Here is a 17,008-nt window from a genome sequence, read left to right as displayed (position 1 = left end):
AGCAACCACAAGACAGACCGGGTACCACTGGCTTCTTGTAGGAAGAAAAGGCCTCGCTAGGAAGCCCCAGGGAGCAGCCACACCACTGCCCGAGTGAGGAGGAAGCCCTGTCTCCCCAGCCCCCGCCCAGCACCCAAGGGTGGGATACCACAGCCTGAGGACTCAAGGAGACACTGAATTCAGTCCCAAGCCAGGTCCCACACCAAACCATGAGCCCAGGACACATGAATGAGGGGCAGAGCGCCGGGCTCAGTGCACACACTTTGATTCCTTAGCCCGCCCTCCCCACCTGGGAGCCAGCCGGGGCCCCTCATGCTTCTCCTCTCTCTGCCCTTTCCCATCATGCTAGCAACGGATTGCAATTGAAGTCTGGGAAACAGCCTGGAGCCAGCCCCCAACACAGGCCTCCCCACCCACATTTTCAAGTGACCCAGGGAGCCATCCATCCAGAGCCCAAAAGAACCCAGCAGCAGCAGCCCAGGCTCCTGGTCAGAGCTGCCTAGGCTCCGTGTGGCTGGTCCACTGGGGGCCAGAACTGGGAGCCAGGAGCGTTCTCTGGAGAAAGGCTTTCTTGGGCATCTAGGTGGCTACACGCACGCAGGGAAAGGGAGATGGAAAGGAAGAGAGGGAGGCACGTGTGGAAGCCCAGAGCAGGCTGTTTCCAGACCAGGAACTAACACGAGCAGGCTGAAGGTGCTGACCTCGGGGAAGGGGCAGGAGGGGCTCCTGACCGCAGGACAGAAATCATTCATGCAGTGTCTCTGGAGCTCTCGTGAGGCAAAACGAACAAGCAAGACCTTCTGTGGCACGCGCCCTGCAGGGCCCTTGGGTGTGAAGGAACCTGGTCCCTGGGAAGGGGCCTCAGCTCTTCACCTCCTTGGACCTGTAACCAGGGCCAGACAGGTCACGACCCAGAGCCCCTGCTGTGTCCTGAGGCTCATGGACATGTTTGTAAGTAATCCCTGGTCATGGACACGTCCAGATTCAACCGACCAAGAAGAAACATAAACAACTAGAAGAGCCCTGGGAGACCCCTGGGAGCCAAGACTCTTTCTCCTCAGGAATCCAGGGCGGATGCATCCCTCGGTCCCTGGGTCGAAAGCCCTTAGGGCAGGAGACATCATCCCGGTTCCCCAGACCCCGCCCTCGTTTCCCACTACACTGACGGACGGGGTCTAACCAGACCAGCCCAGCCTCCTGGAACCTGGGCCCAGGCCTGGGCACGGTCAGGCCTCCAGCAGAGACCCCCGCGGCACTTTGGTGCACAGGGGTCCTACAGGCTGTGGGCTGGAAGTGGGTCAGAGGCGGCGGGGCCCGGGGGGGCGGGGCCCGGGGGGCGGGGCCCGGGGGCGGGGCCCGGGGGCGGGGCCCGGGGGCGGGGCCCGGGGGGCGGGGCCCGGCCACGTACACAGGGCCGCGGTGAGCCGCTGGGGCTGCTGGTAGTGCACCACGGCCGCGCACAGTGTGTTCAGGGCCACCACACACAGCACCGCCCAGTAGAAGCTCTGAGCCTTCACCAGGCGCCGGATGAAGAACCGGAACATCTTCTCCTTCCTGCGGAAGTATGACGAGCTCTCCGTCTTCCCACTCTTGAGGCTGGCTCGGGCGAAGGGGGACCCTGCGGGAACAGGGGGCTCGCTGAGGGTGTGGGTGGCCAGCATGCCCCAGGGCACACTCTCCCTCCGCCAGTGTGAGCCCTGCAGACGCACCCTCCAGAGCATGTGTCCCCCATCCCACAAGGACACCTGCCGTGGCCTGGCTCAAGGCGCCCGTTTCCATCCCAGGCGCCGCGTGTGTCAGATCCACTACCAATATTGTGCTAAAGGGCCCTGCGCCCCCTGGAGTGGGTCCTGGCCACACCCCTGCTTCATAAATGAGGGAACCAAGAGCCTGAGTGGTCTCCATAGCTGCTGGGCTCCAGCTGGGAGGCCTGCATTGAAACAGGCCTCTGGTCCCCAGTGCCCCAGCCACCTTACAGGAGGGTAGTCCCCGCGCTCCCAGGCCACTCTGATTTCTGGCATCACCTGGGGAGTCCTGTCGTTTCTGGCCTTTCCTCCCTCCATAGCTCCAGGGCCAAGAGCCACTGACCACCCGCTTTTCTAGGAGTTGTCTTGGAACACAGCCAAGCTCCTTCACTTGTGTCTGGCTTGGCTGCAGACCATGGCCCACAGAGCCCAGAAAGTCTGCCCAGGAAGCTGCTCCTCTGTCCCGACTCACCCGCCAGACCCAATTGCCCTCGCCCGCTCCTGTGCCCACAGCCCCTGCACTGCCCCCCAGGGGAGTGCCTTCCCCCAGGCTCCTTCTCGGCTCCGAGGTCACCCTTCTCTAGGCTCCAGGGACAGGCCTCAGTGCCCCAAAAATCACACCCTGTACCAACTGCACTGCATAGGCTTATCAGTCTGTTCTTTGCCTGAGCCCCAGATCAGACTGAGCTCTGGGAGGCACGGCTTCCCTCTGCACCCCCAACCCCTTGTGCCAGGTGAGAGTTGCATGAGCAGACTTCATGGGCCTGGAGGCCCTGAGCGCCCCCGAGCGCTCAAACAGGCGGCTCTGAACACCCGGCCTAGCCGCAGTCCCTGGGGAAGAAGCATGTGAGCATGTTACACGATGGCAGGCGTGTTTGCACAGGGGTGTGTGCGTGTGCAGACTCAAGAGCATTTTCAGGCTGGCGTCTTCTTGGATTCACTAAATGAAGACGGGCCGAGGCCTCTGGAGCAGCTGCATCACACAGAGAGACGCGGAGCACCAGGCCCAGGGCAGGTGAACAGCACCTGTCAGTCAGCCCTCGTGGGGGTGAGCAGGACCCTAATGGGGAATTCCCAGCTCTCTAGATGCCATAGCCACACCCCATCCACAGCTGCAGAAGACACTGTTCCGTCACAGCCTCTGGCTGAGCCAGGACACAGCTCCCAGTCCATGACCTGACACCAGCCAATGCCGAGTCCTCGTGACTGGCTCATTCAACAAAATCTCTTGCCCATGGTGCACTGGGATGACCCAGAGGGATGGTACGGGGAGGGAGGTGGGAGGGGGGTTCAGGATGGCGAGCACGTGTACACCCGTGGCGGATTCATGTTGATGTATGGCAAAACCAATACAATATTGTAAAGTAATTAGCCTCCAATTAAAATAAATAAATTTAAATTTAAAAAAATTATCTTGGCCAAACTTGCCAAGGGTTGCAAAATGCCAAGGCCACAGCCAGACATACCCACTCCCTCCTCCAAGACAGCCATGGGGCAAAGAGGGAAGACAGGGACCCACTACAGACAAGGAGAGGCCTGCACACAGGCAGAGCCCACACAGAGCCACTGGGGAACCCACACACTCAAAATCCCCAGACACTGCCATTTACAAACAGAGTCACACACACGTGCTGCACAGCACACCCCAATGCTGACCACACCCCCAAACACACACTCAGATTCACACAGGCGCACACCTGCGATCACACACAGGCCCACTCTGGGAAGGTAGGTCAAGAGAACATGTGAGTCAAGAAAGGCACTTTGTGCACGCACGTGGCCAGTAGGACAAGCAACACGCTCTCCAGGGAGACTCCCTGCTGGATGAGCCCCGTGAGGCCAGCTGGCCCCGCCCAAAGAGGGCCTCAGGGCTGCTGTCCTCTTACACTCCGGGACCACGGGGCCTCAGGGCGTCCCGGGCTGGGCCCCGAGGACAGGCCGCATTTCCCACGAGCAGCGCCTGTGTGCTCGCAGCAGCTCTTTGGTGAAAGGAAGGGTCTGCAGTAGAAGTGAAATGTGGCACAGTCAGAATCCCTGCTTTGGGTGGAAACGTGCAACGTCGGGACTTCTAGGCTTTGTGCGTTTTCCAGGTTCCACTTAATCAGCACATATTCTTCATGATAAAAAAGGCTTATTTCACAAAAAATATACATTTTCAAGCTAGGGGGCAGTTGAGAATGAATGAACTATGAATGACAGCAGAATTAAGCCCAGTTAGAATGACATGGGTGCCTGTGCACACAGGGGGTCTTGGCACTGTGCCCAGGCAGGGCCTCATCAGTCAACATAATGTCTGCGTCAGCCCCGCTTAGCACCATCCCTTCGATGACTGCCCTGAGTGGGGCAGAGAAACACAGGACAACCATGACCTGCCCCTGCCCCCACCATCCCACCAGGGCACAGGCCACAGATCACAGGTGACAGGCAGGCAGTGCAGGACGCTCCTGCTTAGCGGCTGCATTCCCTGGCATGGCAGGCAGAAGTGATGTGGACTGGACACCAGGCATGTGGACATGAACCCTGTCCACCCAATAGGCATATGCCTGGTACATCCTCGCAGCTGAAGAGTCCTCACTGGAAACAGATATGGGGTCTCATGGGGTTCTGGGGGTTAAAGAAAACCATGCAGGCTGACCCATCAGGCCTCAACCAGCAGCCAGCATGGAGCTGGGGAGAACCCAGGAGGTGCCAGGCCCTATACCCAGACCCGAGGGAAGCAGACCACCTGTAAAGCCTGAGGCCCCGAGTGCAAAGAGACCCTTGGGCTCTGCTGGGGACTTGGAGCAAAGTCTACAGGGTCCCAGATATGGCACAGAGCTAAAACAACCAAAATAAAACAAAGAGAAAAAATAAAACTCCTCCCAAATCATTCAGCAGATGAAAGGAAAGAAGTTCACTCTTAAAAACCCAAACTAGGAGCCTGAAGATGCAGCAAAGCAATGTCTTAGATAAACATATACAGGAAATATAAGGAGGGAGAAATCAAAGGAAAAGGCTGAGAGACACAAAGGAGCAAAGGAAGAGGTAACACAAAGTAACAGGAATTCCAGGAGCAAAAAGAAAAAGGAAAGGAGGTTAAATAACTAAACAAATGGAAAAAAACATTCCTCGAGTAGGAAGACCTGAGCTGCAGGCCGAGAGGCCCCCTGGGCTTCAGACCCCAGGCAGAGGGCATTCCAGGCGGGGCCATATCTGCAACCAGGACACTAGGAACAGGCAGTGACCCCCGCAGAACAAGAGAGAACAAGCACAGCAGCAAAAGCTCTCTTGTCGTGAGAACAACACAGGAAGCCTGAGCGTGTGCAGAAGCCGGTCACTCACCCACACGCCGCCTAGCAGAGCACCGAGGCAGCAGAGCCAAGATGGAGCAAAACCCCGTGGGACACAGAGCCTGCAGAGGAGGCAGCGCCCACGCGGCTGCGCAGCGCAAAGGCCGGGCAGGGCCTGGAGACACAGGAAGTAAATCCCCAAGACATCTCCCACCGGGAGTGGGGAACAAGGAGGGAAACGCTGCAAGTACTTACTGGGCTGAGGGTGGGGCAGAGAAACGGGAAATACAGCAATTCATTATGGAAATACCACATCCTGGTGGTAAAGAGGGTAGAAAAACATGAAAATAGGAAAGCAAATGTTTCTAATTCTGGGAGCAGGGATGGAAGGTCGTCATTTGTGGAACAGAAGCAGGAAGAAGCGGAAATTAGCAGAGGGGAGAGCATGATGAACAGCAACCTGGTCAAAGAGCAAAGCAGGAAAGAGAGAGACCACAGTATCACACATCGACACCAAATATCAAAGGAGGAGGAGGAAGAAGTCACGGATGCTGAGCCTTACACTACCCAGAGACAGGCTGGACTCCCCCACTGGGAACAGAGACCACAAGGCTGGGTTAAAAAAAAGCAAAACCCAGCTAAATGTTGTTTGTAAGAAGAACATTTAAAATACTTAATGTCATAAAGAGTTGAAAATGAAAGGAAACACAAAGATACCAAGCAATGCGAACTAAAACCCAAAAACAATGGTAGTAATGAAAAGTAAGACATTTGCTGGCAGACAAGGAATTGTCCAGTGGAGGAGGTAAATGGATAAAGAAGGTATTGTGTGATGATCAAACACATGCTCACAAAGAAGATGTAACAGCCATAAAAATATATAGCAGCCAAATATATAAACAAAAGCCATGAGACATACACAAGGAAGCATCTAGAAAATGCCCATCGAAACCACAAGACTTATCACCGCACACTTGTCAGGATGGCTACTTCCAAACAGACAAAAGACAGTGTTGCTGAGAACATGGAGAAATTAGACCTTTGTGCTCTGTTGATGGGAACGTAAATGGAGAACAGCACTGTGGCTCCTCAAAAGTGAAAACTAAAACCACCTGATGACCCAGCAAGCCGGCTGCTGGGGAGACTATCTCTAGCTCTGTCTCTCTATCTTGGGCTTCCCAGGTGGCAGTAGTGGTAAAGAATCCACCTGCCAACGCAGGGGACATAAGAGATGCAGATTCAATCCCTAGGTTGGGAAGATCCCCTGGAGGAGGGCAGACAACCCACTCCAGTGTTCTTGCCTGGAAAATCCCATAGACAGAGGAGCCTTGCAGGCTACAGCCCACAGGGTCACAAAGAGTCAGACACGACTGAGTGAGCACAGCATGTATCTGCATCTATAGAAAGAAAGGTCTCCAAAATAACTGAAATCAGGATCTTGAAGAGATCCGAGCTCTCCCGTGTAAACTGCAGCACAATTCACAACAGATAAGACATGGAAACAACCTAACTGCCCACCGGCAGCTGAGTGGACAGAGAAAATGTGGTCTACACACACCACAGAATACTCTTCAGCCCTAATAAGGAAGGAAATCTGGCAATATGTGCCCACATGGATGGGCCTTGAGGATGTCATGCCAAGTGAAATGAGCTACATTCAGAAAGACAAATACTTCATGAACGACTGCACGCAGATGAGGGAGCTAAAATAGTGAAATTCATTAAACCAGAGACAGGACAGTGGTGACCAGGGGCTGCCGGGTGGGGCTGGGGAGTTGTGAACAGGAACAGAGTTCCAGTGAAGCGGGATGGACAAGCTCTGCAGACCTGCTGCCCAGCGCAGCACCTGCGGTCAACAGTAATCCACCGCACACTTTAAATGTAGGAGGACGGATCTCATGATGTGTTCCGATCACACACACACACACACACACACACACACAGTTTTAAGAAAAAAATACAAAAGAAACTTATTAATAAAAAATGAAGTGGGAATGTTCCAAACACCTCTTTCAGAACTGAACAGATCTAGTAGATAAAACATAAAGACCTAAAGAACTGGAAAACACAATCAACAAACTTGACTTTGAGACACACATATAACCTGATAACTCACAAAAGCAGAGCATACACAGAGCATGCTTCTGTCGATGAAACTTTCTAAAGTCGGTCATGAAGTTGGAATTTGAAAACTTCTAAATATAGAGATTTACTGGCCACATTTCCCAATCATTATCTGATAAAATTAGACATAATAAAAAGATGGTCAAAATATTGCTGCTTATAACTCAGAAGCACATTCCCAGATAACCTTTGCCTCAAGAGGAGTAAAAAAATTGTTATCTGGAAACCAGTACAGAGGGGACATCATAACAAAGCTCTGTGCAGAGGGAAACATGCAGCCTTAACTGCTTTCACTGTTAAAGAAGAAAGAAAAAAGAACAAGTTATACATTTTAAGAAATTAGAAAAATAATAATAAAATAAATCAAAATAAAGTAGAAAGATAAACCTAATAATGACTAAAAATAACAATAATAAAAATGAAAACAAAAAATATAAGGAAATCTACAATCTGTTTATTTTAAACCATCATTAATACATACTAAGCTTACATGATCCTAATTAAGAAATTAGAAATCAAAGATAAATATACTGACAACCAGAAAAAAGCAAAACCAAACTCGACACAATCTAGTCGGTCTCAGAGCTTTAAATGCCTTCTGCAGCCTGAATGCCAGCCCCTAACACAGAGAGTGCCCAGCTGACACCCCCACTACATCTCCAACGTGCATCTCAAACTCAGCACAAACTCAGAACCAAATTCTAGTCATTGTCCCCCAAAATGCATGGGTTTCCAGTCCTATCCTCTTGGGCAGGGCTCCTCTGTGGACACTCCCTGCAGAGCTGTCCTTGATGTCTCTCTCTGTCTCATCTCCACGTCTGACTCATCAGAAATCCTATGGGCTTGTCCTCAAAATAGATCTAGAATCCAACTACTTAGTACCCCTGCCCCCAGCACTGCGGTCCTCACAGCAGCCCTTGACCTGGTCCTGCCCTGCCCTCTCTGCATGGCAGGCAGTCTTCAGTGCCTCCCTGAAGCCAGATGCCACCCTCCTCTGCAAACCGCCATGGCTGGCAGAGTCCACGCTGGGCTTCAGCCCCCCTGGCGTTCTTGTTTCCTCTCCTGCTGCCCCAGCCCTCCACTCTGCTCCAGCCACACAGGCCTCCTGGACGTTCCTGCCTCAGGGTCCTCTCACCTGTCTCGGGGATGCTCTGTGCCCTGGTAAGTTCACCTGCTCATTTCTTCAGCTTTTTACTCAAAGGTGACCTTTTCAGGACCTGTTGTAGCCCCTCTATTTAAACCCCTAACCCTCAGACCCTTTGAACCCCCTCTTTCTCTGCTTTTTTCCTTTTCACACCTAGCACTGGAATGGAAACTCCAAAGATGAAGGCTTCTGCATCTTGCTCAATGCCTCGGGCACTTCCCAACACATCTGGGCACTTAGTATCTGTTGAGTGAATGGACCAGCAAAGAACTGAATGTAGGAGCGAGAAGAATACAAGAGAGCTCTACATGCAGTTCTATAGAAACAAGCTTGAAAGGCAACAAAATGGAATATTTCCTCACAAAATATAACACTGGTCCATACTATTTTCCCTGGTGGCTCAGACGGTAAAGAATCTGCCTGCAATGTGGAAGACCGAGGTTCGATCCCTGGGTTGGGAAGATCCCCTTGAAAACGGAATGGTTACCCACTCTAGTATTCTTGCCTGGAGAATTCCATGGACAGAGGAACCTGGCGGGCTACAGTCCATGGGGTCACAAAGAGTCGGACACGTCTGAGTGACTAACACATTCTTTTCATTTCTTAGCTAGATGGGTTCACATTTTTATTTTACCTTTAAAGAACAGATAATTTAGGTGTTATTTAAACTATTCCAAGCTACAGGAAAAGATTTTTTTTACCTCCCTAATTCATTTTACAAAATCACAATAAAAACTTTTTTTAAAAAAAACTTTAGGTAAAATAAGAATAGAGGGACCATTTAAATATTAACACATGATAAATTTGAAAAAAATTAAAATTCAAATCCACAATATATATTGGTCTCCTATTAACAAACACAAACAACCCAACAGAAAAGCGTACAGAGTACATGAAAAGTCACCAACACCCAAATTCAGATGTGAAACAAACACTTAAAAAGAGGTTCAAAATCACTAGGAGTGAGTGAAATGAGAATTACAATTGCCACAAAATACCACCTTATAATCATCAAATTCCCCTCAAACTGGGAAAAGTCGAGAGTAGCTGCAACCTCCAGGCAGGACAAGAACATAGGTGCTCCTGCACCAAGGTGAACGTGTGGTCACAGACCCTCTGGACAGCAGCCGCCCTGGAAGGTGCCAGCGCATCCTCCCTGCAGCAGCCTGCTCCGGGGATCCAGCCCACAGGGGCAAAAGCTCTGCCGAGCAAACACAGATGTCTAAGCAGCTGATTACAGGGCAGTGAGCACCACACCATGGACACTACGAACACCACACAGAAGCAAATCCTAATTAGACCAGCTGATCGGGGAGGGGGGTGGTGTTCCAAGAGGCACTGATGAGAAAATTTTGTATGAAACTATACAGCCAACGAAGGTCCGTCTAGTCACGGCTGTGGTTTTTCCAGTGGTCATGTATGGATGTGAGAGCTGGACTGTGAAGAAAGCTGAACACCGAAGAATTGATGCTTTTGAACTGTGGTGTTGGAGAAGACTCTTGAGAGTCCCTTGGACTGCAAGGAGATCCAACCAGTCCATTCTGAAGGAGATCAGCCCTGGGTGTTCATTGGAAGGAATGATGCTAAAGCTGAAACTCCAGTACTTTGGCCACCTCATGAGGAGAGTTGACTCCTTGGAAAAGACCCTGAGGCTGGGAGGGATTGGGGGCGGGAGGAGAAGGGGACGACAATGGATGAGATGGCTGGATGGCATCACTGACTTGATGGACGTGAGTCTGAGTGAACTCCCGGAGTTGGTGATGGACAGGGAGGCCTGGCGTGCTGCGATTCATGGGGTCACAAAGAGTCGGACACGACTGAGCGACTGAACTGGAACTGGATATCTGTAATATGAAAAGACCCCAAAAGTCTACAGCATGTATGTGTCCATGTGTGTATGTGTATGTGGGGGGGGGGTGTGGTTTCAGTTCAGTTCAGTTCAGTCGCTCAGTCGTGTCCGACTCTTTGTGACCCCATGAACCGCAGTATGCCAGGCCTCCCTGTCCATCACCAACTCCCAGAGTCCACCCAAACCCATGTCCATTGAGTCAGTGATGCCATCCAACCATCTCATCCTCTGTCATCCCCTTCTCCTCCTGCCTTCAGTCTTTCCCAGCATCAGGGTCTTTTCCAATGAGTCGGTTCTTCGCATCAGGTGGCCAAACTATTGGAGCTTCAGCTTCAGCATCAGTCCTTCCAATGAGTATTCAGTATTGATTTCCTTTAGGATGGGCTGGTTGGATCTCCTTGCAGTCCAAGGGACTCTCAACAGTCTTCTCCACAACCACAGTTCAAAAGAATCAATTCTTCTGCATTCAGCTTTCTTTATAGTCCAACTCTCACATTCATACATTACCACTGGAAAAACCAAAGCCTTGACTAGACGGACCTTTGTTGGCAAAGTAATGTCTCTGCTTTTGAATATGCTGTCTAGGTTGGTCATAACTTTCCTTCCAAGGAGTAAGCGTCTTTTAATTTCATGGCTGCAGTCACCATCTGCAGTGATTTTGGGAGGGGGGGGCGGTGGCGGGAGGGTGGTATGAGTGTTATCTGAGATGAGCATCTAAAAATGGGAAGGATAAACCCCAAACTATTGACATGGGCTTAATGAGGACAGAGAATGGGAAGTATAAATAGATAAACAAATACACAAACGACTTAGAGAGTTCAGTCTTCCAAATGTAACAGTGTAACAGGAAGCAGGTCCTTCAACTCAAGTCCACTCGCGACAGCTGGAGAGCAAGGAGGTGCAGCCTGGACCTGACTTGGTGCCTGTAACGCAAAGCGGTCATTGCCAAGTACACCCCCTCCCCATGCTGCCAAAGGTGGAGGCCCAGGGCCGAGTCTTCCTTTGCCACCGAACGCACAACCTCAGGGCATTCAGTGGGAAAGGCCCAGGCACTTCAGGTGCTAGGATTCTGGTACCAGGCTAAGAGGACAGGAACTAAAGAGATGAAAGAACCAGGTTTCCCTTTCACTCTTTGAGAAGCAGGAGATGAAGCCAAGGCCTCAGAGGCAGCAGACCCAAGGAATATGGAAGATACACAGAGCTTGCGAGAGATAAAGAAACTTCAGTCCCTACAGCAGCGACACGCGCAGTCTGCGGCCTCAGGACGCGCCCGAGGCCTCCAGCCCACGCAGGCCAGCAGAGCCAAGAAGAGCCGGGAGCCAGCAGCCTGCTGAACTGAAGGAGCACGAGGCCAAGAAGAACTCCAGGAGCCGTGCGCGCAGCCCACCTCAGGGCCTGGCCCCAGGAAGACATCTCTGCCCCGGGCGCTGTCCCTCCCGCTGTCTGGCAGACACACGGACCTGGGGCTGGCTGACTGACGCGGGGGTGGGGGGACGTGGGGGAGGAAGAGAAGGAGGAGAGCCAGCGCGGCAAGGAGGGAGCAGGCGCGCTCCGCACAGCACACTCCCACAGACTCACCCACAGCACACAGGTCTGCAAAGCGGTCCTCTCCCTCCTCCGCGTGGATCAGGTCGTTTCGGCTCTTCTTGGTGGCTGCTCTCTTCAACACTGCTTTAAACAAAGGGTGGGCAGACGGCATGAGTGCAGCCCGGCTGGCCGATCTGCCGCAGGGCTGGGCTGTCTCTCAGTTGCCCACTCCCTAATCTCCAGGAACCAGCAGCCTCTCCAGGTCCCCTGTCCTGAAGACAAGGCTGGCGGCAGGAAGGACGATGCCTGGCCCCCATGGCCCCTCTCGGTCCTCAGAGCAAAAGGGACAAGGGATTTTGAGGTCCTGCTTGTCCTTTTCTCCATGATGAAGTCCATGGGGAAGGCCTGGCTACCATGGAGACCAGGAAACTTCCAAGTAGGGAAAGGCCAGGGCCGTAGCCAGCTGCCCCAGCAGCCCGCACTCCAAGGCCAGGTGAGACAAGAGAGATGAGCTCAAGGCCGCGGAGGAGCCAGGGAGACCTGCTCAGGCCCCAGATGTGGGCCCCGCGAGACCATGGCAGGCATGGCACCCTGTCTGGTCCTGTCCTGAGCAGCGGGCATGAAGATGGCAGCCTTCCTTCCTGCCACTGAGGCTGTGCTCGCCCCGTCCCTGCTCTGGGGCCCCACGTTGCACTAGGGGTCTTCCAGGGCAAGCTGGGGTCAGCACCATCCTGAGCCCTGGGGTCAGACACAGCTTGGTTTATAACCGCAGCCTTCTAGAAGCAGTGCGGTCCCACAGAACTTTCTAGGATGATTTGAAACGAGCTGAGGAAGATTGAAGGACTGGATTTTCACTTCTGTTTCACTGTAACAGGGGCATCTGCGAACTCTCCCAGTCACAAGTCTGCCACCATGCTGGAAAACATGGCTCTCAGGCTGTGCTGTGAGCACAGGCTCCTGAGACCCCGGGCTGAGCCCACTGCAGGCTACACCCACTCTGGTCAAGCCCCTCAGGAGCATCCGGCTGCCCGCCACGTGCTGCTGACCCACACAGAGCCCGCCTCCGACACGCAGGCACCCGGCAGAGCAGAGGCATCATGCAGCCCATGCAGGCGCACACGCGTGCCGCGACCCCGTGGCCCCAAAGCCCTGAGGCCGGGCAAGGAGTGCCGGCAGCAGCCACCTACCATCCAGAGGGGACTTCTCCTCCGCGTTCTTGTCCTCCTCAGCCAGCATGACCTCCTCTGCAAGCAAGACACAGCCTCAGGCCGGAGCCCTTCCGTGCCCACCCCAGCTAGGGCTCATCCCCCAGAAACACAGCAGAATGGAGGCGAGGCCCTGCCTGCTTGGCCTTCCCACTTTCAGAAGCCACTGTGGCCACGGCTGAGCTCATCCCACTTAGTCAGAGCCCTTGGTGTGTCCCACAGACAGAGTGCCGTGAAGAGGGCCTGGCTTGCTCCCCCCTCACGTGGCCCTCCTGCAATCAGCCCCCACCCCAGCAGAGCTCGCTCCTGGAGGGCCCTGGAGTGGGGGCAGGGAACCAACAGAGCCCAGGCCAGGAGCGCCACACAGCCCTGTCCTCACCGGCCTTGAAGATCCACTCCAGGTACCCATTGAGCTCCCGCTCGATCTGCTGCTGCCGGCGGAGCTTCAGAAAGGCCCGGCGGTTCTCCACCCGCTCACGCTCCTTGGCAAACTCTCTGTGATGGGCAAAGCCAGGGCAGGAGGCAGATCAGGTGGGTATAATCTCACCTACAGGCCCCACCTGTACAGCCAGAGGCACCAGGAACCAGGAAGAGGCCGGGACAGGGGCAGTGGGCCACAGGCCACCCCTCCCAGCGGCTCCCACCACCCTGGCCTCTGCCCACCTGAGCACTTACAAGGCCCAGGCAAACGCTCCCCACTCAGGCCCCTGCAGTACATAGGAACAGCTCCCCAGTGCCCCGAGAGAGGCTCCACCACCCCTGGCCTAGAGCAGGTTTGGGCGCACACCCTCTGAGTGCGGGGCCCTGTCCTCTGGACAGAGATGTGCAGGGAGCTCATGGACAAGAACCCTCCAGAGGACTGTCACCTTTCTTTTTCGGCTGGTTCAGACCCTCAGCCATGCTAGAAGGAGGGGCAGGGAGGAACCAGATCAGATTAGGGCAGCCAGAGACAGGGAGACAGTCTAGCGTCATGAGGTCCCTCTGCTGCCCGGGGCCCTCAGCACCTGCCCCACCTCAGCTGAGCTTCTAGGCTCAAAAGGCCAGAAGGAAGCCCTGCACACACACACCACACACATACCACACGCACACACACCTTAGCTCAGGCGCCCAAAGTGCAGGCAGGCATGCTCCCGGGGCAAAAGAGCATGCCTGTTCTCCCTCAGGAGCAGTAGCTTCTGGGCTCGACAGAGGGGCAGGCCCAGCAGGCCGGACTCCTCTCACAGCCCTGGCAAGGGAGAGAGCTCGGCTCCGACCAGGATGGACCCCGAGCCTGAGACCACCATCTATCAGGGCCTGAGCCACCTCAGCCTTGGCCATGAGAGGGGATGGCTCCTTCCTGGACATCTCACCCCGCCCAAGTCCGGACTAAAGAGATGCAGGGCCCCTCACGGTCTCCCCACTGGGCCAGCCCCCTTGGCCACACCCGAGTGCAGAGGCCTCAGGGCAGGATGGGGTGAGACCACACTGCCCGGGTGGCCTGAGAGTCATCAGCAGTGGCTGACCCAGCCGCCCGGCACCCACTGCTTGGGGGCGGCTGTGAGCCTCCCCTCCACAGGCTTCTGCCCCTCTGGGAGGAAGGGCTGTGAGCGGAGTGGCTCACAGTGGCTCCAGCCCTGAGCTTCCTGCATCGCAGGCCCCACACTCTCTGCTCCTCCACTCCAGTAGTTCTCTGCCTGCACGACCCTCCTTGCCAAGCTGGTCCCCCTGCGTCTCAATGGAGCTGCCCCTTCCCCAGATCCTCCTCTGAGCCCAGGCCTCCCATGGCTTCCCCATCCCAGCTTAGACTGCAGCCTCCACCTGACGGGGAGCTCCCACCACCCCCGGTGCTGCTCCAGGTGGAGAGGCTGAGAAAGGCACGCTAGTGACAATCAGACCCTCACAGGAGGGAGCGAAGTAGGAGCACAGATCAGAGCCGAGCAGAGCGCCAGCCCAGACGCTGCCCTCTCGGTGGCGGCACCTTCTCAGACAAGAGGACAGCTGCCCGCTGGGTCCCCCGGCTCTCCCCAGCCTACCTCAGGACGGGGGAATGGCAACATTCCCCCCCAGCTTTACAGGGATCTGATGCCCAGGTGGGGCAGGGTGGCAGGCCAAGCCAGACGCCCTCTAACTCTGTCCACACAGCCTCCTCAGCCCCGGAGAAGCATGGAAGCCCCAGACACCAGCCCTGGCGGTTTCCTGAAGCCAATGGCACTTCTCCGGCCTCAGGCCAGGGGGGCGCGGCGGGCCACAGGTTGCTGTACCTCTCTCCCCAGGAGGGTCAGAGCCCCTTTCTCCAGGAGGGACCCTTGCCCTGAGCCCTCGCTTGTCCTCTCCTTGAGGTCAGCAGGGACAGGTGCCCAGAGAAGAGGGTAAGCCAGGGGTCGGGGCTGGGGCACAGACCCAGGGCTGCTCCCTTCCTTCTCCAGTGTGGCAGCCGAGGGCTCTCTGACACCCGGGGCTGCTCCTGCAGAAACCCCACCACGAATCCAGGTAAGAGGCAGCAGCAGCCCCTCCCAACTCAGAGGCCGGGGTGAAGGCCAAGATCTAGAGGCAAGGAGGCCAGGGGAGAGGTCAGATGGCAGCCCAAGGGCAGGCTGGCTAGAGCTCAGGGCTCTAGGAACAGCCAACCCAGGGCCAGGCCGGGCCCCACCTCCCCCATACCACACAGGCCACGTCTAGTCCCATCACCCGGCCCTGGCCTGCAAACACAGAGGCGCACGCAGCGGCAAGGCCCCTTACCCTGAGAGCACGCCCAGCACCAGGTTGAGCATGAAGAACGAGCCGATGATAATCAGGGGCAGGAAGTAGAGCCAGTTCCAGGTGTTGCCAGCCGCGTCGTTGGTCTGGAAGCAAGAGCAGACAAGCAGGACGGTGGGCAGGACAGCACCCCGGCTTCTCACACACCAGCAGAGTCAGGCACGGGTGGGGCCAGACAGGAAATCCAGACTACACCTGCCTGCCCTTGCCCCCTCTAGGACTGGGGCCCCCAAAGGACCAAAGAGCTTCACACTCCTGACCTTCCCAGCAGCACCGAGAAGCCAAGGGCTTCACCCACCGGGTGCCCCACCTGGACACCTCCCCTCCACTTCCCAGGCTGCTGGACACACCAGGCAGCTTCAGAGACAATCCTCCTTCGTAAAGCCCAGGGACCCCAAGGTCCAAGTCCGATCTGCCTCCTGCCACTCCCACAGCACGGCGCACCAGCCTGGGCCACACCCCATCAACAAGCAGCAGCTCGCTGCTGCTGCCCCCAGGGAGGAGCCGCGCCCGACAGAGCCCCGCTCTCGGGCCGGGCCTAAATGACCCGATGCAGAGGGGCTCCCCTCAAGCCTTCTGGCTTTTAGAGCACAGCCCACAAAGGGATAAGGCCCTCTCCATCCAATTCTTTTCCACTGTTGTTGTTTTCAGGGGCCCCTGTAGGCCCCTGACTGGGGAAGACCTCTTTCTCCACACAAATCTGCTGCTAGAAGTGAACCAAGAAGGGTGGGCATTGTGGGCAGGCAACCACCAGGCCCCTCTGCTCCTCTGCTCAGAGGCAGCTCACGAGCCAAGGGCCAGGCCTGAGCAGGACAGAGGCAGTGGACGTCCTGGCCCTGCTCCGAGGCTGGGCTGACGTCCAGGTGCTGCTGCTGAGACTGCTGTCCTCCAGTGTCCGCCAGCCTGGACAGAACTGCAGACTCTACCCCTGCAAGTCCTGAGCCTTCCTGCCTGCCTGCTGCCTGTGGCTTCTGATTCCTGGACACTGATTCCAGGCTGGCCGCCGAGAACCCTGGGCTTTGACCAGAAGAGACACTCAGACATCTGACTTTGCTTGCTGCCCCTATTCGCTGACCAACCTCTGCCAGATCCAAACAGAACTCCAACCTATGGGCTACAATGACCGCCAAAGCCGCCAGCTTCCCTCAAGGGCACCCTCAGAGCCAGCTTCCTTCTGGGAAAAGGAGATGTGAGCTGCCGCCTCGGCTCCTCCCACCCGCTCGGTCAGGGGTTTGGCTCCACGATGTGCCACTAATGGACCATTTCCACCGGTAGCCAAAGTACCCTCTTCTCATCTCAAGAAGCAAACAAGGACTTGCACTTCTGGGAAGATGAAGCAGACCTTCTCTTCCCTGATTCTCCCACTGAGTACAGTTAATAACCTGAACGTTATATCTAGAGCAAATATA

The 17,008-nt window shown here is 55.3% G+C and overlaps 1 protein-coding gene across 9 annotated transcripts in view; it reads right to left on the bottom strand.

The window, feature by feature from the left end:
* CACNA1B (calcium voltage-gated channel subunit alpha1 B) overlaps positions 1-17,008 on the bottom strand; it is a 212,012-nt gene that overhangs the window by 129,405 nt on the left and 65,599 nt on the right. For 6 of the 9 annotated variants that reach the window (XM_025262075.3, XM_025262077.3, XM_044926594.2 and 3 more), the window contains 5 exons: positions 15,582-15,685; positions 13,243-13,358; positions 12,846-12,902; positions 11,710-11,802; positions 1,409-1,618 (listed from right to left, as the gene is read on the bottom strand). In XM_025262075.3, coding sequence (XP_025117860.3) covers positions 1,409-1,618; positions 11,710-11,802; positions 12,846-12,902; positions 13,243-13,358; positions 15,582-15,685 — 580 coding nt within the window. The remainder of the gene's footprint in view (positions 1-1,408; positions 1,619-11,709; positions 11,803-12,845; positions 12,903-13,242; positions 13,359-15,581; positions 15,686-17,008) is intronic. The other 3 variants (XM_025262076.3, XM_025262082.3, XM_025262078.3) reach the window with 1 other exon arrangement.

The sequence above is a fragment of the Bubalus bubalis genome, chromosome 12, assembly GCF_019923935.1.
Source record: "Bubalus bubalis isolate 160015118507 breed Murrah chromosome 12, NDDB_SH_1, whole genome shotgun sequence".
Taxonomy (NCBI): Eukaryota; Metazoa; Chordata; class Mammalia; order Artiodactyla; family Bovidae; genus Bubalus; species Bubalus bubalis.
Note: the sequence above shows the minus strand (reverse complement) of the source record. Positions and strands in the feature narration are given on the sequence as shown.